The 24402-nt window shown below is 43.5% G+C and overlaps 1 protein-coding gene across 1 annotated transcript; it reads right to left on the reverse strand.

Moving 5' to 3' along the window:
- Nucleotides 1-1860: 1860 nt before the first annotated feature.
- Nucleotides 1861-24343, reverse strand: tacr1a (tachykinin receptor 1a). The gene is made up of 5 exons (XM_053610136.1): nucleotides 23663-24343; nucleotides 12640-12837; nucleotides 4817-4967; nucleotides 3952-4148; nucleotides 1861-3367 (listed from the first exon to the last, which is right to left on the reverse strand). Exons 1-5 carry the CDS (start codon nucleotides 24058-24060, stop codon nucleotides 3109-3111), a joined length of 1203 nt encoding a protein of 400 aa, XP_053466111.1. The 5' UTR covers nucleotides 24061-24343; the 3' UTR covers nucleotides 1861-3108.
- Nucleotides 24344-24402: the final 59 nt, after the last annotated feature.

Consider the following 24402-nt stretch of genomic DNA (forward strand, 5'->3'; position numbering starts at 1 on the left):
AGGAGAAGACGTGATTCAGGAACGAGAGCAATGCATTATTTCAAATGAATGAAATTGTAGCCAGCAGGAAAGGTTTATTGTGGTTTGATAAACACGAGCTAGCTAAAACAAAGGTTTGCTCAAAGGTGATGCAATACTATGACGTCATATTCGGTAAGAAACGATGCAGTCTTGGATATAAACCATATGGATGTCCACCTGAACTTCAACCCTGAAGTTGGTTATTTTCCTACACTAGCACATCCCAGAGTGTTTAATTATACTACATACTTTCATAACCGTTTACAAGTTAGCTGCTGTTATCACTTGATCACTATAGCAGCTACTGTATAAACAGTCATTCTCTAGGACAGAAGAGAGTCTGCAGAAGTTGTGCTGTTGTGTGTTTGATCTCAACAGGCTACAGAGAGAATCATGTTGACAGAAAAATGAAAAACGGTGCAACTTGCTCTGGCGTCCCTCGACAGAAGTTGTTTACAGATACACAGACTGTTTAAGCTCTACTCTAGGACAAGGACAAATCCGTAAATGTCCGTTACATAACACCAACCGGGAGACCAGGCGCGAACCGGTTCCGTCAAGCTCACAGCTTCATGAGAGGTACATTTCTTATGACAAGGCTTTGGCAAGTAAACAAACGTTAAAAACCCTGCTGCGGTAGAAAAACAAACCCAACTCAACACAAAGACGAACGTACCTCGGGATATTTACAGGGCAGTGCATGATTAATCCCCTCCCTTGAACTGAAATCGACCTAATTGGGATTATATGTCATGAACCTACAGAAAATAATCCACGACTCGTGATTAGAACGATGGCGATTAATATAACTAAGGTTTGCGAGAAAGACCATTCCAGAAGTTCCATCTTCGTCCTAGTTCATTTCCTATAATTCCCACCTCTCCACTAGTTACAAAAGTTTCTGCACCCACAACCTCCTTACTATCTGACCCGAGTCTTCAGTGGAGAACCAGCACGTCTGGAGCAAAGCACAAGTCCCCCAGGACTCCAGCCCAACTTCTCCACAATCACTCGTCAAATCTGCCCGAGCACGATTCTGTGTGCCAGAACAGTCTGATCCCGTCACACGCGCCATGTCCTCCTCCTGCCGAGAAAACTGATACCACTGTCACATACCACTCTCCGTAATTTCAAACAACAGGTGCGCTACCCCTCCTCCAAACCCAGCGGTCCTCCTCTTAAGTTTTTGTCTTTCGTTGCCACCGCGCAACAGCACCAGCAAATCCCTTCCACTTCTCCGGCCCTTCTGTGCGCCATGTGTTGATGGGAGGCTAAAATTAAAACTCCATGGCCTGACTCCAGGGTTAATTTTGTGCGTGACCGCTTAAGCCGGGAACAGGCAAATGGTTGGAAGGGGGGAGGGCGACGGCATTCAAAAGTCAACCAGAGGTAAACAGATAGAGACAAAGATTTTGAGGATTTTTTTCCTGGAATGAAGTGACAAATTCACAAAAAATTAAAGCAAAGCCAAAGCCACAGGGGGTCACAGATACTAGCGTTTCTGAACCAGAGAAACCCTCGGTTACATTTTGGCAGTGCAACACCGGCCATCATGACTGATTTAGATTTCCGGGCACAGATATAAATAAATGCCAGTGTATATTCTTTCTATCTCTGTTCTCCATTGTGTCCATACCAAGAGGCAGTTTTGATACTATATTCAAGGCGTTTACATTTACCCATGACATGCATTCAACCCCCAGAAGCCATTTTCCTCCAAGGTCCTTCGAGTTAGACTGCTGGTCATGGATTGTACATCATCATCATTTTCTGGAAAATCGCTTAGTCCCTACAAATTGGACAGAATTATACTTACTTTCAAACCAAGCCGCTCAGAAATCGAGACTCACGTTACTTTAAGGTTGCCAAACTCTGATAAAAAACAACAACAACAACAAAAACACATTCGCACAGACATATTGACAGAGAGGAGAGGCTGTCTGTTTAGGCATTGTACAGTATACGATACATAATCCACGATATTACATGCTAGTCAAATGTAAACGATAATACACTATAGCCAGCTCTCGTACTCCAGACCACATCTGTCTGCAAAGCTTCGGCGACAGCGTTACCGTCACCGTCACCGTCTCATTCCATCGGGGTCTCTGGTCACGTCCGTCAAGGGACTCGTGTGGTCAGTCATGAGCTGAACTTAGGTCAAAAGTGTGGCCTGAATAACGTATAGAAGAATAGAAGAAGAAAAAAAGCATATAGTCTACCTACACCAGATTATAGATACTGTGAATGCAGTTATGAGGCACTTACACAAACACAAAACATTTCCATACAGCGCTGTGTTACAGAGATTATACTGTCATATGCAGATGATTGCACCCATCAGTTTTGGGTATGGGGGGGAAAAAACGTCTGTCTCTCCAAAAGTCAACTGGTTGATACATTTAGGATTTCAGGTTCTTTAGCACGTTCCTTCGCCATCTACACCAACGCTACCTAGTGTGAGAGATTAAACAGACAGAGTATTTACATTTATTCATCTGGCCGATATTGTAATCAGCTGATGGGTTCAAGCGCTTGATCATGACCCCATCACGGTGGCAGTTTGACGAAGCTCAGCTTTAACCTTTAACCTCTGAGCTACCGATAACACCGGATGAAATACTCTGAAATTGCACAGGTGAATGGATCCATTTGATAAGTAGGAGCATTTTCATAAACTTCTGATTCTTCGGCACGTTCCTGATTCATGGTGCCCATGATACTCACTCAGAGAGGTTCGTAATAGATAAAACTGATATGATTCATTCATTCATTCATTCATTCATTCATTTGTTATGGAGGTGAACACTTCCTTATCCTAGAGGACTCGAGTTTTTTAACTGCACGTTCCACGTAGGATCTGCTATGTGGAAATGAAGCTGAAGGGAAACTTTCTGGTTCTCTGGCATGTTCCTCAGACGTCTACGCCCACCACGACCGCTCGAAATGGTCCGTCACAATGATTATACAGAAAATGATACAGAAAATGATACAGAGATGGCGTTTGCGCAGAGGTAAATAGATCCATCGTTGGTTTTTTTTGTTTTTTGTGGACTCATGACGTTCCTCTGCTGATCGTAAGACCTCTTAGGCGGGCAGGTTATGGCCGCAGTAGAAGCTGGACGTCTCCGACACTGTCTTGGACATGCTGCGAGATGACGAGCCGTTGGACGCCAGCTCTAGCGACGGACTGTTGACAACCAGCACAGTGGGCTCCGCCCGGCTCGTCTTGTACACGCTTGTTTGCGTCTGCAGGTAGCGCGTGGACTTGAGCTCCAGGCCTTCGTAGGAGTCAGAGTGGATGCACGGACACCAACGGAATGCCTGCTTGAAGCCAGCACGGAATCTGCCAAACACACACACACACACACACACACACACACACACACACACACATAACACGGTCTAAGGAGATAGATAGTGCCTGGTGGGTTGTGGAGGCGAGGAAAAAAGTGTGACAGAGAGGCATACAGAGTGCTAGAGTGTGCAGGAAAAAAAAACAACCCCAGAGCTTGATGAGTATGAATGCTAAACCCTACATGAAGAGTCGAGAGAGCGAAAGAGGATGAGAAAGAGAGCGAGAGAGCTCAAATAGCTTTCAGAAACATTCATCATTTTTTCCACACGTTCTTCCTTGTGCTCCTCTTCAGCATGCACACTGCACCGTAGCTGTTATTTCACAAATAAAAATCGCAATGAGTCAGACGGAAGTGCATGTGAGACAAACTGCTTCTCGCTCTGCTCTGAGAAACAGACCTAAACAAGCATCGTTTAACGCCAGTTATTACGCTTGAACTCTAATCATTTCACATACTAGCAATTACGAAACCTGAAAACACGGTGAAAACTGCCCTTTAGGAAGAAAATAACGCTTAATTATCCACAGAACCCACGGCTAAACATTTATTCAGAGTGTAGATGTTTTTATACCTGTCATTCAGGCAGCAGTAGATGATGGGGTTGTACATGGTGGAGCTCATGGCGAGCCACATGATAGCCAAGTAGACCTGCTGGATGAAGGGCTTCTCGAAGAGCAAAGGGAAGAACTGATGCAGGAGAAAGTAGACATGGTAGGGCAGCCAGCAGACGGCGAAGGTACACACGACCACGATCATCATCTTCACCACCTACACACACACACACACACACACACACATTCACGGGTGTGCAAGAAAGAGAGTCAAATAGTCAGGGTGATTGAGGGGGGAGGGGGGAGGGGGAGTAAGTAGTGCTATATATCTGAGAAGAATAAGTGAGGGTGTCAAAGAAAGTCAAGAATGGGAGAGGAAGAAAAATGAGCAGGGGCTCCTGAGGGCTCCACTAGGTGTGTGTGTGTGTGTGCGTGTGAGTTTGAGATTGAAATGAAGTTATGGTCGAACGGGAATCTCATATAGAATATTTCACGACTGCCGTCCTTCCTGACCCTCATTATCTCCCAAACCTGGCTGTTGCGAGCGGGGGAGTTTTCATCATCCTGTTTTTATTCAAACTCTGAATTTCAAAGTCTGAACGGAAACATCAGAAATCCGGGGGAAAAAAAAAAAAAGCTTTGCGTTCAGCCGAGGGGGAGAAAAAAATAAATAAAAGTTGGCCTACGGATAAAGAAAACAAAACATGCGATTAAAGTGTAAAAGAAATCAATTTCCAGTGAGTGTTCCTGTCTTCCTGTAAGAGTTTATTGCATCATGTTGCTCGGATATTTAAAAAAAACAAAACAATTTGGACAACTTTTGAGTTTAGATGGAAACCTCGTGCGCTCTTGTCTAACACCGTGTGTATGTGTGTGCAGGAGAACCTTGCGTTTGGCGTTGAGTTGCTCGTGGTAGCGGCCCGAGGAGTCTCCGGGAATCTCGCTGGCCCACAGGTTCAGCCCCACCACCAGGTAAGCACAACCCATCACCACCAGGGGCAGGAAGTAGATCAGCACCGCCACACACACATAGTAACTGTAGAGAGAACGGAGAAAGGCGACAACAAGTTCAGCCATCTCTCTCTCTCTCTCTCTCTCTCTCTCTCTCGCTCTGTACTGTAATAGTCAAAGCACTAATCGCTAATATGGTGACGTTTTCTTTGAGATGTTTATTTAGCATGTGTGGAAGGAGTCTCCAGTGTCACAGTCAGATCTAAAGCTGGAACTTCAGGTTTTCCGACGCGGGGAAAGTTCTTCCATAAATACTCGGCTAATCCAGGTTCGGCGGTGGCACAGGTGGTGCCCGGGCAATCCAGAGCGTGCGCTCGTCTATATAACTGTAAAAGAGAGAGGGAGAGAAAAACCGCATGCAATTGGTTCAACACAGAAGAGCTCCGCAGGAGGACAGAATTAATCCATTCGCCCCGACTGGGCTCTACACAGCTGAGACCTTCCAGTCCATTTCTCCACCAATTAACCACAATCAGAGGGAGAACGCGCGAGAAAGAGATTGCCTGTGGAGTTTGACCACAAGCTGCTGATTTACAAAAAAAAATGACTAAAACATTAAGCCATCATCCATGGCCAGGCTCTGACTACACACACACACACACACACACACACACACACACACACACACAAACACTATGATAGATTTATCATGGAGCAGACAGACTGGCCAGTCAAAACGACACCAGAGACAAACCGCATTTCTTTCTCCACCCCATATCTCTGGCCAACCTTTCAAAGAATGGAGTTATGTAATCAAGGCTAATTGATGTCTTTCCTCTTGTCTGTGATTATGTGCCGAGGAAATTAGAACGCCATATGTCCGGACAAAGACTCCATTCATCGCCTTAGGTGAGCAGCAGAAACAGCAGCAGAAGTCATTTCCGAGACGGGCTCCTTGAGTTACGCCGCGACCGTCCCCTCCAAAGAAACGTCCTGATGAAGACGGCGGCGGTGGAAAGGACATCAAATTTCCTGTCTTCGTTTCCACCGCCTGGGTTCTGTAGTCTAAACACTCGGCTTGATAGAGCCACCGGGCAGGAGTTATTATTCCAACATAATTCAGGTTTAAAAAGCGAGACCTCAAGCTGGAACGTGATCTGCCGAGTAAGCTTTTCTGTCACTGATTAAATGAACGCAAACAAGTTTCAGGGTTACGGAGTCGGGACCGGACGTCTGAGATCGCTACAAAGAACCGCTTTTAATTTCAGCGGTTATTAAAAAACGGTGTATTATTAAGCCGTTGCTCACTAATGCGAGTCACTAAAAGTGATTTACAGATAAATTCGTTCATACCCAGCTTGATAAATGAGGCCTAATATCAGACAATAATGAAGAAAGTGTGTGTGTGTGTGTGTGTGTGTGTGTGTGTGTTAGGAGAACGATGTGATAGCGTCTGGGTGAAGTCACGCCTCGTCCCTACTTGGAAAAAACTCGATCATTCCAGAATAGTTGTACAGATTTCAATGAGGAATTCTCAAGAAGTCTTTTATTAATTACCCAGATGTTTGGACTCAGACTGGAATAAAACGATATCCAGGTCACTAGCGCAGGACCAGATTTTGAGAAAGCATTCTGTCACACCATTTTAAAGGAGTGCTTCTTTAGCTTTGCACTGGACCTACAATGCTTCCAGTTAAGAGAAGCCGCAATGTTCATTTGCACTTCGTGAATGGCTTGTTAATGAGTCTGGTATGTTAGAGCTGGGGAATAAACAGTACCACTCCAGCACTACTAATGACATCCAAGCTTTTTGACACCGATACCTTTCCCACCATTCCATCTTATATGGCAGGAGAATAATATCCAGGGCATCTGCAGAACACATTGTTTCATTCCCATCTCCCTGGGCAAATGACGAACGAGTTCACCAGGCGCAACGGTTTTGTAAAAGCAGTCACAAAACCCAAAAACAACCATTGTTCTGCATAGTGACGGCTTAAATAAATAAAGTCAGCTTTCACTGTGACAAGGCACAAGAGAGAATTGATGAGCCGTGCACTGGAGGTAATGCGGCCCTGGATTCATATGGAAGGAAGCAGAAAAAATGGTTTTCAGGGTTTGATCAAATATGTGCACTGATGTGGAATGGGTTTGACAGCAAGGTTTGGACATTATACGTATACACTGACTTAGGTATACGTACATGTGGCTTTATAGGTCTAGAGTTACAGACTTTTGCTATGAACATCTTGTCAGCTGATCTCAACCCCATCCATCAAGGGCAAGAATCCACTATATAATTATTTAGATAGCCTGATGTGATGCTGGTGCCTGATCCTGATCACCCTCTAGACCTGCCCGATTCACCCTGATGCTCTACCCCTGCTTGGAGCTTCTGCACTTGCGACTGACTTGCACTTCTCCTGCTGTGAATGGTCCCACATGGACATCCTAAAGATATGCGCTTCCCCAAAACCAAAGTCTCACCCTTGCTTTAGTGGAAATCTCCCTGGGATACTGTAGATTTGTACCCAAGAACCGCTGCTGCAATCACAAAGACTGTCCTCCTGTTCATGCCAGGACTCGTATTCACAAACTGCTCATACTGAAAATCCTTTAATCACTCTTAGTATTGTTTGACTTTATAGTATACAATTTGCGAAAGAGTTATGATTGATAAATCGCATTATTGAGTCTGGTTCCTGTCAAGGCTTCTTCCTCATGGTGTCTTGACTCTGGTTTGCTCATCCGGTATATAAAAGCTACATCCATCTATCCATACTGCTTGTCTTACACAGGGTTGCGGGCGCGTCTGGAGCCTATCCCAGGGAACGCAGGGTTCAAGGCGGGTGACACACTGGACGGGGTGCCAACCCATTGCAGGGCACAATTGCAGACACGTTCAAACAATACGGACAGTTTGGAAATGCCAATCAGCCGATAACTCAGGTCTTCTGACTGGGAGAGGAAACCGGAGCACCCGGAGGAAACCCACAGAGCACGGGGAGAACATGCAAACTCCGCGTACACAGGACGGAAGCAGAATTCAAGCTCCCAACCCCAGACGCGCAAGGCAACAGTGCTAACCACTAAGCCCACCATCTAAATCTAAACCCCTACGCAATTTACTGAATTCAGGTGTACCTTTATATGAACTCCTATCTGAAGATTATCTTCCCAAGATGAGAATTTGGTGCTCTATAGATTAAGCTATAGATTAATTCTGCCAAAATCTACCACAAGGCAAGGTACTGTATCTTATTATGTATTATCACAGCAAAAGTCAGTAGATATAGATGTAAAGTGCCAAACGTTACCCTGTACTCTATTCCACATTCGCAGGATTGCATGAAAATGGATGTGCTATGGTCAAAATCAGGCAGGTGTGTGTCACTGCCTCTGTGTGTCCCAGTCTGCCGGGAGTCCCCCGGAGGGGTGATTACAGCGATTTGCGAAAATCAGCACTGAGACAAGCGAGACCACAGTAATGCAGCAGGAAGAGGGAGCTCGATTTGTAAGCAATCCCTCACTCCTGCTCGAAGACAAAGGGTATAAAAAGAAGACATAAGGCACAGTAAATGAGAATGGAAAGACTCAAGAAGTTACAGCTAGTCCGGGCGAAAGACATCTCTGAGATGGACGTGTTGGCACGTGTGTTGCAGATGAACCGAAATGTCTGCCTGTAACATAAGCACATGATGAAGCAGTGTCATGCTCAGCATGGTCACACGTATAACCGTGTGGATCATACTGTTGAGCTGTGGCGTGCGGGTGTGTGGAATTTCAGCTCTGAGTGTCTGTGTCTATATTTAAGCGTGTTTGTGTGTGGACTATGCAGTCAGCCTGTCTCTCTCTCTCTCTCTCTCTCTCTCTCTTGCACATGAATGGAACAGTGAGAGTAAACTGACACCAGGCATAATGTTAGCAGACTGGCATCGCCTCACAGGCTCCAACAATGCTGCACTGCGTCCAAAATGACACCCCGCTCGCTGTTCCCTACACTCACTGGTCCCTAGGACACAATGCAGGATTCAAATAAAGGGTTCAGAATGGTGGTCAGATGACTCATGAGTGCTGCAACTGTCTGAGGCAGGGGTTGTCAACCGGCTGGCCGTGTTCCAGATGAGGAACCGGCAAGTATTTTAGCAGACCAAACTCAAAAAATTACTGTAGCTCAACATGAAACATTGCAGCTTTGTGAATACCCCTGGGCCAATGGTTTGCTCTGGTGGCAATTACAAATTTTGAATCTCAGTAATGCCACAGGAAGCATAATTGGTCCCACTCTCTCGATGGGATGGCCTTGTTCTTAACCAACCCTAAGAATCGGACATGCGTTGTTCTCCTTGAGACTATACAGCTGCCTTGTAATGTTGCAATGGCTATCTACACATGCTATGAATCATCACTCAACCGATCAATGCGTTCCTTCTCCTTTCGGATCGTGAGGCTTACACCTTCCTTCTCCGACGCATGCTTTTGTAGAGGAACGTCCTCATAGTGCCAATGTGTTACTGCATTGTAATCGCCGTCTTCACTACAAATGAGATTTAAACTGGCAGAGCAAAAGCTAAGACTGCTGCAGAACTCTTTTTGAGACTCGGTCAAGTAGTAATAATGTTAGAAAGGCTAGTGCACTTAGGAAATTCAAACAGAGGATACCCATGGCGCACTGTGTTATTTGCAGAACTGTGTGGTGTAAGTGTATGTCAGGCAGTACACAGTGTTCTTGTGTGCACAGCGTGTTATGTGCTTTCCCTTCGGACGATGTTGAAGGTGCGGATAGATGAGCGAGCACACTTTTAACCTCACGGATTTTGGGAAGCTTTCGTAACAGGAAGGCCACTATTCTTTTAGACCCTGTCAATCATATACGACCCACCAACTGGAAAATCAAATAGCCCATGCGATCTCTAATCACACACTCTCATTATGCTAGCGCAGGTTTCGCACATTTCATCCCACCTCCACTTTCCATCCCCAGTGACCCCAGATGTGGTAGACATTATGCTTTCATTATAAAAATAATAGGCGCCTCAGCCGCTCGGACATGATCAGGGTAATTCGCACGGTGTGGCTGATTGTGCACATGGCACAGTACCAAGCGCAAGACAATGATCTGGATTGTTAAGCACTCATTGTGTGCTGGTTTCAAGAAGGCGAGCGGATTCAGAGGTGGCGTCTGAATGGTGTTGGTCTGGGTAGGTGTGTTTAAAAGCAGCATCGATTCTTTGTTCTTTCTGCCCGAGAGCGGAAAAGCCTCTCTGAAATGCTGCTTCAATTCCGCCGTTTATACACCGAGGGAGAGAGAGAGCGAGAGCGAGAGCGAGAGCGAGCCATTGCTTTGCCGTGGCTCAAGGCACATCTCACACTGCAATTAGAACTGAGGAGACTGAATATAATTCTTCATGCTGCAGATACAGAGGGCTTTGTATTGAAATTCTCCTGCAGGAATAACGAGAGCAAGCCTGGCAGCTCTATTTCAGTGGGTGTGGAAAAGAGGCAGAGGACCGAGAGTGTGAGAGATCACATGAATAAGACAGAAAAAGATTGTGGTGACGAGAGAAAAGAAGGTGTTATGAGGGTATAAAAACTACAGCAGCAGAAATACATCTATTACCAGAGGTGGTCTAACTCGATTCCTGAAGGACCAGACACAAGCACAGTTTGGTGATCTCCTTGCTCAAAGACACCTAATTCTAATTCGATCAGGAAAATCACCAGACTGTGCAGAACCTCTGGCCCTCCAGCACTCGAGCTAGGCACCCCTGCTTATTGGATTGGAAGAATAGTACATGACAAGGAGGATGTGAAAAGAAAGTGCGACTATATAAATGCTAATGAAATCCCTTCATCAGGTCTGCCGGAGCATCTTCCTGAACCACCAGTTAGACTGCCTTGTCGGAGGCCTCAGCACTTAGAGCGAGGAAAACTATTCAGAGCTCAACATGGATCTACATGATGCATAACAATGGTGAGGAAGAGATTCTACTGTACTTTTGTCCCAATGAGAACATGGCCAAGAATGCCCATGGGGATGGTAGATGGCTCAGCTGGCAATCGGAAATTCAGTCGAGAGTCTCAGCGTGCGGTATCCTAAACTTTCTTTCCATCTGCACAAAAGCATTTTCAAAACAGCTAGGTCTTGGTTACCATGCAGATGTGGTGGGGGCTGGAGAACAAAAGGAAATTACCTCATCTAACATCAACCCAAGACAAAACCTCAGACTGCCCATACCAATACAACCTCTATCATTCTACACATGCCTTCCACACAACTTTCTATAAGTTCTAAACACTGGCTGTTGGTGCGGGTCTTTGAAAGTGCACTGGGTGGGTTTTTTTTTTATTTTTTCTAACCCAAGGCAGCTTTCTCGGCGTAAGAATGTTATTTGATTTGCGTGTCATTTCGTGAACCATGTGTCCCACGACCACTCTCGAGAACAGGCGGCTTCTTCCTCCTTTTGATTCCGCCGCACTCTGGTGCTGTTTGTTCTGTTCAGATCAAAGCGAACAGCCATGAAATTAAGTTGCGCCTTCGGCTGAACCCGAATGCAGCCAGGTGGACTAAAGAAGAAACAGAGGAGCATCTGTTACAGTGTGCTCCCCAGAGTCTAGACTAGTACTTTGGGTGAGTACCTGGCTAAGTGAATTCACCTTTTAATAAAGATGAAAGAAATGTAGTTAGACAGACGACCAAAAAATTTGGTGCTGGATAAAAAGGTAAATTCCACCTGACGCTGTAAGAGCATTCTCACCGGACGCTGCTGAGGTTAGGTATCTGATTACCTGGCGAAATTATAACTAAATGATGCACACATCCCATTAGTACCTTTAATGAGTAAACTGCAACACAAATTCCTCAAGGGGTTCTTGAGATGGTTAATGGTTCTCGCTTAGTTCCTTGGAACCCAGTGAGAAAAGCTATCTACTGAAGGGTTCTACATAGGCCCTCTGAGGGCCCAACCACTTAGGGTACTTTACCCCTTTTAGTGTTTAGTTTGCCGACTCCGAATCCGAGCAAAATTTAACACTTGATTCAGATTCTGACTGGAACCAGACCTCTCAAGACCCCCTCGCTCTGACACTCTCGGACCATTTTTATGACATTTGCACATCATTATTCACACATTTACTTTGTACAATCCACCTCAAGTCCAACCCCTCCGGAGCTGTCTGCTTGGATCCTGCCCTCCTGCCCTTCAGAAATGAACAGATGCAATCCAAACCCTCGAGCTGTAACGGTGTGCTCTAACGGGGTAACTAGTAATTTATAAATGCAGTAATTCATAAATATATTCATAAATGTCCTTAGATTTGTAATAGATCTCAATGTCAACAGATGTGACAGCGAGAATGAGACCTAATATGATTCGAAACTGAGGCAATGTCTTTTTCTTTTGTGAATATTTCTTTAACACTCATACACTAAATTTAAGAGTTTCTACTTTGCTAATTAGATGAGTTTTACCACTTTTACTTGAGTAAAGACGTCTTTACTCAAGGTACCTTCACCGCCTCTGTTGCCTTAAAATGTAAGACGTTAAATACATATTGCTCACAGTCAGATAATCAGAGTCCAACATGTCCCTGATTGGGACCAAACTGACAACAATGGGGTTTTTTTTCCCACCATAATTAACAGTCAGTGAAGATTGCACACTCCAGTCCAATCAAACTATCCTTCCCTAAGACCACCACCTTCCATCATCATCATCATCATCATCATCACAGATTTACAGCAGCATCACTCTTACATTTTCTTGAAGTCCACTATGGTGTCCACTTCTGGCCAGTCGATGTAACAGACAACGCGCCCGGGCAGCTGGTCCACATTGGAGTAGTAGTACTGCGGGAATGCGAGGAGGAAAGCGAGCACCCAGATCACTCCGATGATCACTTTGGTCTGCGTGGACGAGAGCCGCTGCTTCAGTGGGTGGATGATGGCCATGTACCTGCAAAGAACCACAAAAAAGCACAGGCTCACAGATTCAGTTGGAGATAGCTTGGAACCATTAAATCCCCTCTCAAAATGGCTCCAAATAAAACAAAAATTATGATCGTACAAATATAGATTTCCTTCTGCGTTTCTTCATGGAGGTCACGGTGGCAGCAGGATGAGAAGGTTAGCTCAGACTTCTCTGTCCCTGACCACAGAATGAAGCTACTTCACAAGCCACCTGTGAGATATAATCTAGTCAGCATGTCCTGGATCTACCAACCATCTAGTGGGATGCACCTGATAGAGCTTTAGCAGTACCTGACCAGGGGGCATCCTTATAAAGTGTCCAAACCTCCGGCTTTGTGGCTTTTCGTGACTAATGAACTTGTCACTATATTTGTGATAGTAAGCCCAGCAACCATACAGAGGAACCTAATTTCCACCACATATATTCTTTCAGCCCATACTTACAGCTTGGGGGGGAGGGGGGGGATATATATATATAGATATATAGTGAATATTGAGTCACTACAAAGCAGTGTCAAGCTTGCTCTGTATGCCGGTTGATTGCAATCGTGTGGCCAATGAGAGAAAGGTATGCAAATAATATGCAAATATGTCTCTTGTGATGTCAGAAATGCCTATACAGATTTTTGTAGCATTGCTGCAACTTCTTGTTAAAAAAAAAAAAAAAAATCAATCAAAAAAACGTTTTTTGTTTGTTTTTAAAAAAGAATATCGCCTCTATAATATGCAGGAATTATTGGCACCCTGTAGAAAAAGGAGCAAAAATGAATGAGCAAAAACCTTTCTGTAAAATCTGCTTGAATTTATTTCACAATATTGACTAATAAATAGCTTTGCCCATTATGTCTAAGATAAAATATTATTATTCACAAAAGTTTAATCCTTTTCAAATCAAAAGTTTTTTAAGTTTAAAAAATGTTTAATCCTTAAACATAAGGTTTTATTAGAGGAAAAAGTAAGATGTTTTTACAATGGATTGAGTACAAAAAGTTTGTAATATTTTTTTTACTGAAGTACGCCAGTAATGTTGGAGTTAGATTTTGGGTTTACCTTCATGTTATTTCGACGCAGGATGATACGTCCATGACTGTATCTGCTAACATAATGTATCAATTTGTGCAACTCAATGTTTTTGCCTCATCTGAGATAAATCCACATCTAGCACTGACTCTCACAGTATGATCACCTATTACACATCAATATCAAGCGTTTCTGATGTTTACTGTGAAGCGAGGAACTAGGTTCTACCATACTAACGCATAAGTAAGGAATAAAACACTTTTTTCTTTTCTACAATGAAAGAACGAAACATCATACACTTTATTTACACACATTACAGCTACATTTAGTGTTGTTGACTGTCCGCAAAAGACGTTCGTTTCTGTTGTTTAAGTTAAACGAAAAGAAACAAAAAAAGCCGCTTGTCATGTTACTGAGAAATTGCGAAGCGTAAACTGACTGATACGAACTACCGATACTGGAGACTCCTTCCATACATGTTAAATAATACATGCAAGTCCCCGTGTAAGTTGTTACGATAGGAACGAGAACGTATTCGAACGAGCGCATTGATTTGAAGCTGCTGTTGTAGGAAATTCATCAACACCTTCTGACCAATATGAAAGAAATACAACACCCTCTCCGTCGCTTCTTGTGGCATTTGAGGAGTTATAGAGTGTAAAGGAAACGGATTAAATGTGGCCTTTTTATTCTATTGATCTAATACACTTTGAATGATAGACCACTTCACATTTAACCACTTGGATCTCATTATGTAAAGGTCGAACAAGAACCTTTCATGCTACAACACCTCACTGCTCTACAACCTGTACGCCAGTGCAACGAGACCACGCACACACTCTCAGATATAAAGATACCAAGGTGTACTTTTCCTCCTTACCATCAAGCAGACACATTTTCTACCTTTAATGAGCTTTTAGATCAGCGGTACGTACACGACCTCGCACTGAACGTGTGAAGGAGACACTGGGTCTAAAAGTTACGGTGACATTTCCTTGTATTCAGACTTCACCTCAGAGATTTGTTTTCCAGTTCTGGCCCGATGTGGACTGGAGAAGGAAACTGCATCGTCATGATGATGATGATGATGATGCATGTCCCTGGTTACCACAGACGTACCCTTGATGGAACCACTCGGACGCCAAGGAAAAGTACAGCACGGTGCCCTTATTTCTGAGATTTCTCTCAGCGCGAGTGTGCGAGTGTATGATTAACACGAAAAGATGACCGACGTGTTAAGTGTCTTCGAGTGTATACGCTGCAAAAAGTCCACGGCTTTCAGTCGCGTTCGTGCTACGGCTTTAACCGCCGCCGCGGTGCGTCTTATTCCATCAGATTAAACCGGACGCGGCCCTCTGAAACGTAGAGCCGCGCTCGCTCTCGGTCTGACCCTCCGAACCGTCTCACAGTGCTTTCAATTCATTTCCTCTCATTTTAGTCATTGCGAGCGGCCTATTATTACACTGCGACCGTGTGCGTCTCTACAGAAAATAACACGCGCAAAAAACCCATACAAGACAGTAAAGTAGCGGATGTAGAAGCTTGCTGGAGGGGAAACGTTTTCCGAGGAAAAGTTTATGAGATCGTTTGATGCTTCGCTTGAACCGAAGAACACAAAGAGCTTCAATTATCTTCAAATACAAAGAAAGCTTAATTAGGCGTTTTGAACGCTTAATACGTAGCATAACGTTTGGATTTTTTAAAATTATTTTTGTTTAATTTATAGCTTTATTTCTCATGAATAATGCATAACTTGTCTCGCACTGATTACCTTAAATGCCCCTGAAATAATTTATGCGCGTTTATTTGCAGGAAACAAACCCTCCTGTTCCGTGCCACGAACGATCACTTATAGCAGTTTTGCACAGCAATGAACGGCTAATTAGGCGCCTTTTAAAATGGTTTGTGCAGGGTAATCTTCACCCCCCCCCCCCCCCTTTTCCCTTTGCGAGCATGAAAAAGCCTTGATGTGCTCGCATCGATGTGTGGAAAGTGAGCCGGGCTTTTCACAAAGCAGGGGCAGAATGGAATAAACTGCAGCACTTTTGAAACACAACGAGGCATACATTAAGATGATTTGTGTGCGCTGCCATCCCATCTCAGGCTTTACAGCTTTAATTAGAAAGCGCGCGTCAACAGCGTCACACGGGGGTTTTTTTTTTTTCCTTCGCGAACGCGCCGCGGCTGCCAACACGTCGTCAGGATCGTCTCGGGCTGCGGCGAAAACAAGCGCGAGCGTACAAAGGACCAGGACAAGTGTGCTAATCTGCAGTGATGCGTATCTGAATGTATCAGGGCGAAAGAAGAGATGCGTACACCGCACAACACCCGCAGATATACACAATCAACATTAAGGATGGAAAGCCACCGGTTTTGCATCACGCAAATTGCAAGTCTTATTGTTTATTGAGTGTCTCAAGCAGAGTTTTGGGGTTTCGGACGCTACTCCAACCCGTCATCTAAACACTAATATCTAAAGGACGTCACAGAGCTTAAAAACCGTCATCCTTCCTGAAGGGATCGGATTCAGGTAAGGGGAGTGGCGTAAAGCTTCTTGGACAAAGTTGTATTGATCCAGGTTTTGGATTTCCTGCCTGTCCAAGAGCATTGAATGCACCAGACCCCCTCACTTCCTGTCGCCAGACTGTATAAGCATACAAAAGCCAGAGCTCTGGTTTGGCGTTTAAAGCAGACAAACTGTCTGTCTTCACTTCGAGATATCAACAAGACGCTTTGAGGCTTCTGTGTCTTTCGTACATCAAAGATACGCGCGTATGTAAACAGTGCATATTCCGGGAGCGAAAACGGGAGTATAAAAAACACGTCTTGAAATGAGTTCTGAAGGAAGCCTGGGGTCGATGAGGTTCTCAAGAAGGCGCAGACGTCTTCTCCAAAGCCATCAGAGTTTACACAGTGAAGAGTAAGAAGGTTGGTACTGTAGGACAGGATAAGATCCAAGTCTCGCATTATTTCTCATCCTAGCACAAGGAAATGGACTTTAGTTTAGATAAGTTGCAGGTGCTAGGTGACCCAGCTACGGAAACTGGACGGAATAATAAATAGATGCACCTTCATCCCGGAGATGATTGGTTTACGTCTTGAGATTCAGGCCGAGGCGCTCTAGGACCATTTCCCCTTTAGCTACTTCGAGACATCAGCTAGTCTAAATTTGAATCCCATGAACGCACAACCAATATCTCTTTCTCATAACCACACACACACACGCTCACACACACATACACAGGTGAACGGAGGGCAGATTTTCAGAGCGAGGTGGAAAGAATAACCGAAAGGGAAAACAATATAGAGTCGAAGCAACAGATCATTTTGGAAAGTTTGGAGACATTAAAAAATAAAAATAAAAAAAGACTAAAAATGACACCGTATACTATAAATGAGCAAAAATGAACAACAAATGCAGACATTAAGCTGTTCTTCCAGTGCGCTGTAGAATTCTGGATTCTGATCGGTCAGAAGTTGTTGATTCGTTTTCTCTCGGATCCAAAATGTAAACGTACATGTACATGTAAAAAAAAAAAAAAAAAAAGAGAGAGAGAGAGAAAGAGAAAAGTCTACACACCCCTTTTTGGGTACGACTCTACTTGATTTTGGCGCTTCTCCCTTGCAGAAATGCTCCAGATCTATCAGATAGATCGATGATGCGAGGGGATCTCCTGTGCACAGCCCTCTTCGAGTCGCACCACAGGTTCTCGATAAAGATTAAGAGCTTCCGAAACATCGAGGCCGTCCCTTTGTGGACGAGGTGAAACAGAGGCCTGCAGGATTTGTGCCAAAATGGATTTCCATGATTCCCTCTAGAGAAGCAGCTTCAGAGCGTGATGCTGCCTCCACCATGCTTCACCGTGAGTATGGTGTTCTTCAGGTGAGGAGCTTTTAGGATTATGCCCGAAAAGTTCTACCTTGGTCTAAATCAGGGGTGTCCAATCTTCTCCAGAAAGGGCGGGTGTGGGTGCAGGTTTTCATTCTAACCAAGCCAGACCTGAGTCTATTGAAAGCCAAGTTCAACTGATTAAACGGGTGGAATCAGGTCAGATCAGGTGTGGCTCCTGCTTGTTTGGAATGACAACCTGCGCCCACACCGGCCCTTTGCGGATAACATTGGACACCCCTGGTCTAATCAGACCATAACACATGTCGCAACATTGTGATTAGGGTGATTCGGGTAATGTTTATGTATTTATTTTTCATGAGGAACAGGCTGCCGTAAGTGAAGAATACGAAAGATTGTCGTCACGTGCAGGGACTGACCAGATATTCCTGCAGCTCCTTTAACGTTACTCGAGGTCTCTTAGCAGTCTCCCTGATAAGTTTTTTCTACTTGTCCTTCTGTCAATTTTCGAGGGACATCCTGTTCTCCGTAATGTCGCTCTGATGTCGCTCCATTTTCTCCACTTGTTGATAATGGCCTTCACAGTGTTCCCTGGCGGAAATGGCTTTGTACCCGTATTCCCATCATACCTTCCCACAATGAGATCTCGCACGTGCTTAGGAAGCTCTTTACAGACCATGGCTTCAGCGTGATTTATCTTGATTGCATTATTTTTTGGAATGGGGGGTCATGTAAATGTTTGCATATCCGCCGTATAGAAAGGGACGAACGTGTCACTGAATGTGCTGTAGATAATGAGCCGAATAACGGACTTGACTCTAATGAAAGCTGGTGTACACGCCGCAGTAACTGGTCCTCTTGGGCAGACAGAGGCGTGAAGCCGTCACCTCGAGCTGAAGCTCATGTGGAGGTGTGAAACTCCGGTCTCAGCCGGCACCAGCTCTTCCTCGGGAAGTGTGTGTGGCAGGTTTGTTAAAAAGTTCGCGGAGACCTCGCTTTGTTTTGAAATGTTCCAAGAGCTGTTCGATTGTTTTCGATGGCCCTCGGGGGACCAGGAGATATCTGGAGAGAAATGCGGCGGTGCTTTACAACTCGGAGAAAACCTACCCGAGGGTTAAAGGCTCTGCTAGTGTTATAGTGTCCTCTTTCATTCGCGCTTTCTATTTTTCGTTCCTTCTTTCTGCACAATAACAGCAGTTCTTAATCTGCAAAACAACTTCTTTATTGCTTTATTTCTATTTTTAGTTTCTCCCTTTTCTTATGCCCCTTCTTTGTCCTTTTTTTTTATATTCTTTCCTTCCTTCCTTATAACTGACTTTTTTTCTTCTCCCATCCTTTCTTTCTCTCTCTGTGAAATAACTGTGAAGTTCTTTATCTGCAAAACAAGTTATTTATTTTTTCCTTCTTTCCTGTTTTAAACTTTTATTCTTTTTTTTTTTTACTTTTCTCTTTTTCTTATGTTTGTTCTTTGCCCCTTTTTATATTCTTGTTTTCCTTCCTTTTTGTCCAACTAACTTTTTTTCTTCGTCCCCTTTCTTTTGGCCATCCTCGTTGGTCGCTTTCTTTCTTTCTGTTATTTTACTAAGAGTATGTTACTATGGAAACGATAAGGTATTCGAACGAGTGCATCAGTATGAACCTGTGATTTGATGGGCTGTGAGAACGGAGTATACCGCAGCGATGTGGTATAAACATCAGTGAACCCAGCTGTCATTATTTCATTTATAATTACACAAGCGTGAATTAACCCAGGTGTGAGTTATGCTGTTAACGTGACTTGTCATGGTTTGTTAACGATAACTAATTGCAGTGAATAGCGTTATTTAGGATAATGTAAAATAATACTGAACTGAACACACACTCCTTCACAGGAATGGATTTTTTTCCCCCATAACATGAGCAGCTTGGACTTGTCCCAGTCAGAAGTTCCTCCAGATTCCAGTGTAATATCCCGAGCTCAACACCGTGCAGTCGTATAAACACTGCTTTCACGCATGTCCTAATATAGAGTCACGACGTTTCAGCCCAATTCTTCTCGGCTGCGCCCGCACCACTGAAAACAGGAGACGCGGGATTAAAGGCGATGCTGACGTGAATTAATGAGCACTCCGAGACACGGCGTCTCTCATGTGGAGTTTTAAACAAACTCCTTCCTGCCAGCAGAACGTCCTCTTCCTCACACTTCTGGATCTTCTTCTCATGACGCTTCTGCACTTTTCTGTGATGAAGTCATTGCTCAGTGTGTCACTACTGTTCCACTCCCGGTTCTGAGTCACTCCCTGTTCTGATTCACTCCCGGTTCTGATTCACTCCCGGTTCTGTTTCACTCCCTGTTCCACTCCTGTTTCTGATTCACTCTCTGTCCCACTCCCGGTTCTGATTCGCTCCCTGAGATCTGTTTGAGTTTTGAACCCGGATAAAGGCCAGGTCAGTTCTCCGGAGGGCAGACGGACTTGCACACGTTTACTGCACGGCGTTCCGAGCACAGGATTAGCACTAATACGATTAGTGCTAATGGTAATCGGATTCTACAATAACCAGCACATGTAGTCATTTATGATTATTACAGTGGATGAAGCAAAGTCATGCCTCTGGGACCGCCGTGAACTTTTCATTTGAAGTCTCCAATAGTCTCAGGAGCGGTTCTCGACTAAAGCCATATTCACGTTGGATTGGTTTACATGGAGAACTGGGCTAATGCAAGTTTCACAGTTAGTTCTGCGTTTATATCCTGTCTGATTCTGATCCGAATCCATCCTTTCCGTGTCTGGAAAATTAAGCCATGTTTTTACCTACAACAAATAATCCAGGTATTGCTACAGATAGGCGCTGATAGGTTGCTAAAAATTCTGTCATATATCTTAAAGGAAAACCAACCCCACTAAACACCATTCAACCCCACTCAACCCCACTCAAACAGCACTCAAACCCACTCAAACCCACTCAAACAGCACTCAACCCCACTCAAACAGCACTCAAACCCACTCAACCCCATTCAAACCCAACTCAACCCCACTCAAACCCACTCAACCCCACTCAAACCCACTCAACCCAACTCAAACCCACTCAACCCCACTCAAACCAACTCAACCCAACTCAAACCCACTCAACCCCACTCAACCCAACTCAAACCCACTCAACCCCACTCAAACAGCACTCAACCCCACTCAACCCAACTCAACCCCACTCAACCCAACTCAAACCCACTCAACCCCACTCAACCCCACTAAAACCAACTCAACCCCACTCAAACCCACTCAACCCCACTCAAACCCACTCAACCCCACTCAACCCAACTCATTCTTTCTTTTAATATCTCCCTAACCTTCTTTCTTTTTTAATCTTTATTTTCTTTCTTTCTTGCATTCTTTATTTTGTTCATATTTTTCCTTTCAATCTCTCGCTCTCTTTTTAAACTTATTGATATTTATATATATATATTTTACATTAATGGCATTTAGCAGCGGCCCTGATCCAGAGCGACTTACATATATCTCATTTATACAGCTGAGCAGTGGAGGGTTAAGGGCCTCGCTCAGGGGCCCAGCAGCGGCAGGGTGGAAGTGCTGGGATTTGAGCTCACAATCTTTCGATCTTCACCTCTGAGCCACCACTTCCTTTGGTCTTTCTTTCCAGCTCTCTTCTATGCTCTTTCTTCAGTTTCCTCCAACCCTTCGTTCTTTCTTTTTCCATCTTTTCATCTCAGTTATCTATCCCATGACGTTTTAATTAGAATCACTACAGATGTCCAGCAGTGTTTACTAACACACACACACACACACACACACACACACACACACACACACACACATGTTCAGAAAGCGCGGCACTTTTTGCCCACTGTAGATCTTCCTTCTTGTTACTTTCGCTGTACATGTGATATAATATAATGAAACAGGTGTATTTTTTATCCTTATGAGGACCACTAACCTTTTGGCTCTATAATAACATGAATAATCCATTTTCAGAAGAGTTTTCAGAAGAGAACAGAAGTAAGTGGTCGAAGGTTAGGTTGATGAATAACCAGACTTTCACAGAAAGCGATACGGAGAAGATTTAAAACTCCTTTAAAACCGCGCCGTGCCGTCGTATCACCTCTAATGCCAGGCTGATTAGGGTTTGTAATTGAGCTGTCCGGCTGAGCATAACAAACGTGTCACAGGAAAGAACTGCAGTCAGATTTATAGAACATTCGGAAATTTCGCTGGATGACATCATCACCATCAACGCTGTGCACATGAACATTCAATTTATTAAAGTCCAGCACTCGGAATTCTCCTGCAGTAATAATAATAATAATAATAATAATAATAATGAAAACCTAAAAAGGGTAACTTAAAATGAATAAAAGGAATTAAAATAAAATAATAAATTAGACAAAGAAGTAGAGAGGTTATCGTAGGATAAAAGAGAAATAAATATTAAATGTGTGGTAATAAAATAAACGGAAAAAAGTGTGATAGTAAATAAATATAATAAATAAAGAGAGAGGAGTGTGATGAGTAAATAAATATAATAAATAAAGAGAGAGAGGAGTGTGATGAGTAAATAAATATAATAAATAAAGAGAGAGGAGTGTGATGAGTAAATAAATATAATAAATAAAGCGAGAGAGGAGTGTGATGAGTAAATAAATATAATAAATAAAAAGAGAGGAGTGTGATGAGTAAATAAATATAATAAATAAAAAGAGAGGAGTGTGATGAGTAAATAAATATAATAAATAAAGCGAGAGAGGAGAGTGATGAGTAAATAAATATAATAAATAAAGAGAGAGGAGTGTGATGAGTAAATAAATATAATGAATAAAGAGAGAGGAGTGTGATGAGTAAATAAATATAATGAATAAAGAGAGAGGAGTGTGATGAGTAAATAAATATAATGAATAAAGAGAGAGGAGTGTGATGAGTAAATAAATATAATGAATAAAGAGAGAGGAGTGTGATGAGTAAATAAATATAATAAATAAAGAGAGAGGAGTGTGATGAGTAAATAAATATAATAAATAAAGAGAGAGGAGTGTGATGAGTAAATAAATATAATAAATAAAGAGTGAGGAGTGTGATGAGTAAATAAATATAATAAATAAAGTGAGATAGGAGAGTGATGAGTAAATAAATAAAGTGAGAGGGGTGTGATGAGTCAATAAATATAATAAATAAAGCGAGAGAGGAGTGTGATGAGTAAATAAATATAATAAATAAAGCGAGAGAGGAGTGTGATGAGTAAATAAATATAATAAATAAAGTGAGGAGTGTGATGAGTAAATAAATATAATAAATAAAGCGAGAGAGGAGTGTGATGAGTAAATAAATATAATAAATAAAGAGAGAGGAGTGTGATGAGTAAATAAATATAATAAATAAAGCGAGAGAGGAGAGTGATGAGTAAATAAATATAATAAATAAAGTGAGGAGTGTGATGAGTAAATAAATATAATAAATAAAGTGAAATAGGAGAGTGATGAGTAAATAAATATAATAAATAAAGTGAAATAGGAGTGTGATGAGTAAATAAATATAATAAATAAAGAGAGAGGAGTGTGATGAGTAAATAAATATAATAAATAAAGAGAGAGGAGTGTGATGAGTAAATAAATATAATAAATAAAGAGAGAGGAGTGTGATGAGTAAATAAATATAATAAATAAACCGAGAGGAGTGTGATGAGTAAATAAATATAATAAATAAAGCAAGAGAAGAGTGTGATGAGTAAATAAATATAATAAATAAAGAGAGAGGAGTGTGATGAGTAAATAAATATAATAAATAAAGAGAGAGGGGTGTGATGAGTAAATAAATCTAATGAATAAAGAGAGAGAGGAGTGTGATGAGTAAATAAATCTAATGAATAAAGAGAGAGGAGTGTGATGAGTAAATAAATCTAATGAATAAAGAGAGAGGAGTGTGATGAGTGTGATGAGTGTGATGAAGGAGCTGACCTGTCCACGGCGATGGCGGTCATGGAGCAGATGCTGGCGAACACGGCGGCGATGGGGAAGAAGTTGTGGAAGCGGCAGTACCCCGAGCCAAAGTACCACTCGTTGTGCGCCGCGTACACGAAGTTCACCACGGTGTTAAAGGCGGACATGGACGCCTCGGCGAACGCCAGGTTCACCAGGAAGAAGTTGGTGACGGTGCGCATCCGCTTGTGCGCCACGATGATCCACATGACCGTCACGTTGCCCACCACCGCCACCAGCACGATGAAGCTGTAGGCGAGCGCCCAGAGCGCGATGCGCCACGCAGGCTGCGTGAACTGGTTCCAGTACACGTCCGTGCCGTTATTCTCCGCGCTCCAGTTCCCCGGCGAGTCGGTGTAAGTGAACAGCGGGTCCATCTTCACAAACCACCAATATCCTCTGCGCGCTTGTTTTTTTTTCTTCTTTTTTCCTAATCGACCATGCTCGAGCAGTCCGTTACCGCAATCCCCGCGCGCCGAGAAGTTTTGCAGGGTTCCATGGCGCAGCGCGTGCAAGTTGTGCAAGCGGTCCGACTCCGACGCGCGCCTCGCTCTCCGGCTGCTTTTAGTTTTCGCAGCGATCTTGTGTTGAATGATATTAAGCTCGAGCTGAGCGCACTCACGCACGCACACGCCCGCGCGCTCACGTGTGCCCCCCCCCTCTCTATCTCTCACTCTATCTCTCACTCTATCTCTCACTCTATCTCTCACTCAGCGCCT

The sequence above is a fragment of the Ictalurus furcatus genome, chromosome 22, assembly GCF_023375685.1.
Source record: "Ictalurus furcatus strain D&B chromosome 22, Billie_1.0, whole genome shotgun sequence".
NCBI lineage: Eukaryota > Metazoa > Chordata > Actinopteri > Siluriformes > Ictaluridae > Ictalurus > Ictalurus furcatus.

Excerpts from the sequence above, each read along its gene's own strand:
- tacr1a (XM_053610136.1), bottom strand. The coding sequence starts at position 24,060 with ATGGACCCGCTGTTCACTTACACCGACTCGCCGGGGAACTGGAGCGCG. Across the intron at positions 12,838-23,662 it reads ACCGCCATCGCCGTGGACAG|GTACATGGCCATCATCCACC; the intron begins GTCAGCTCCTTC and ends GGTTCTTTGCAG. Across the intron at positions 4,968-12,639 it reads ATAGTGGACTTCAAGAAAAT|TTACTATGTGTGTGTGGCGG; the intron begins GTAAGAGTGATG and ends TTCTCTCTACAG.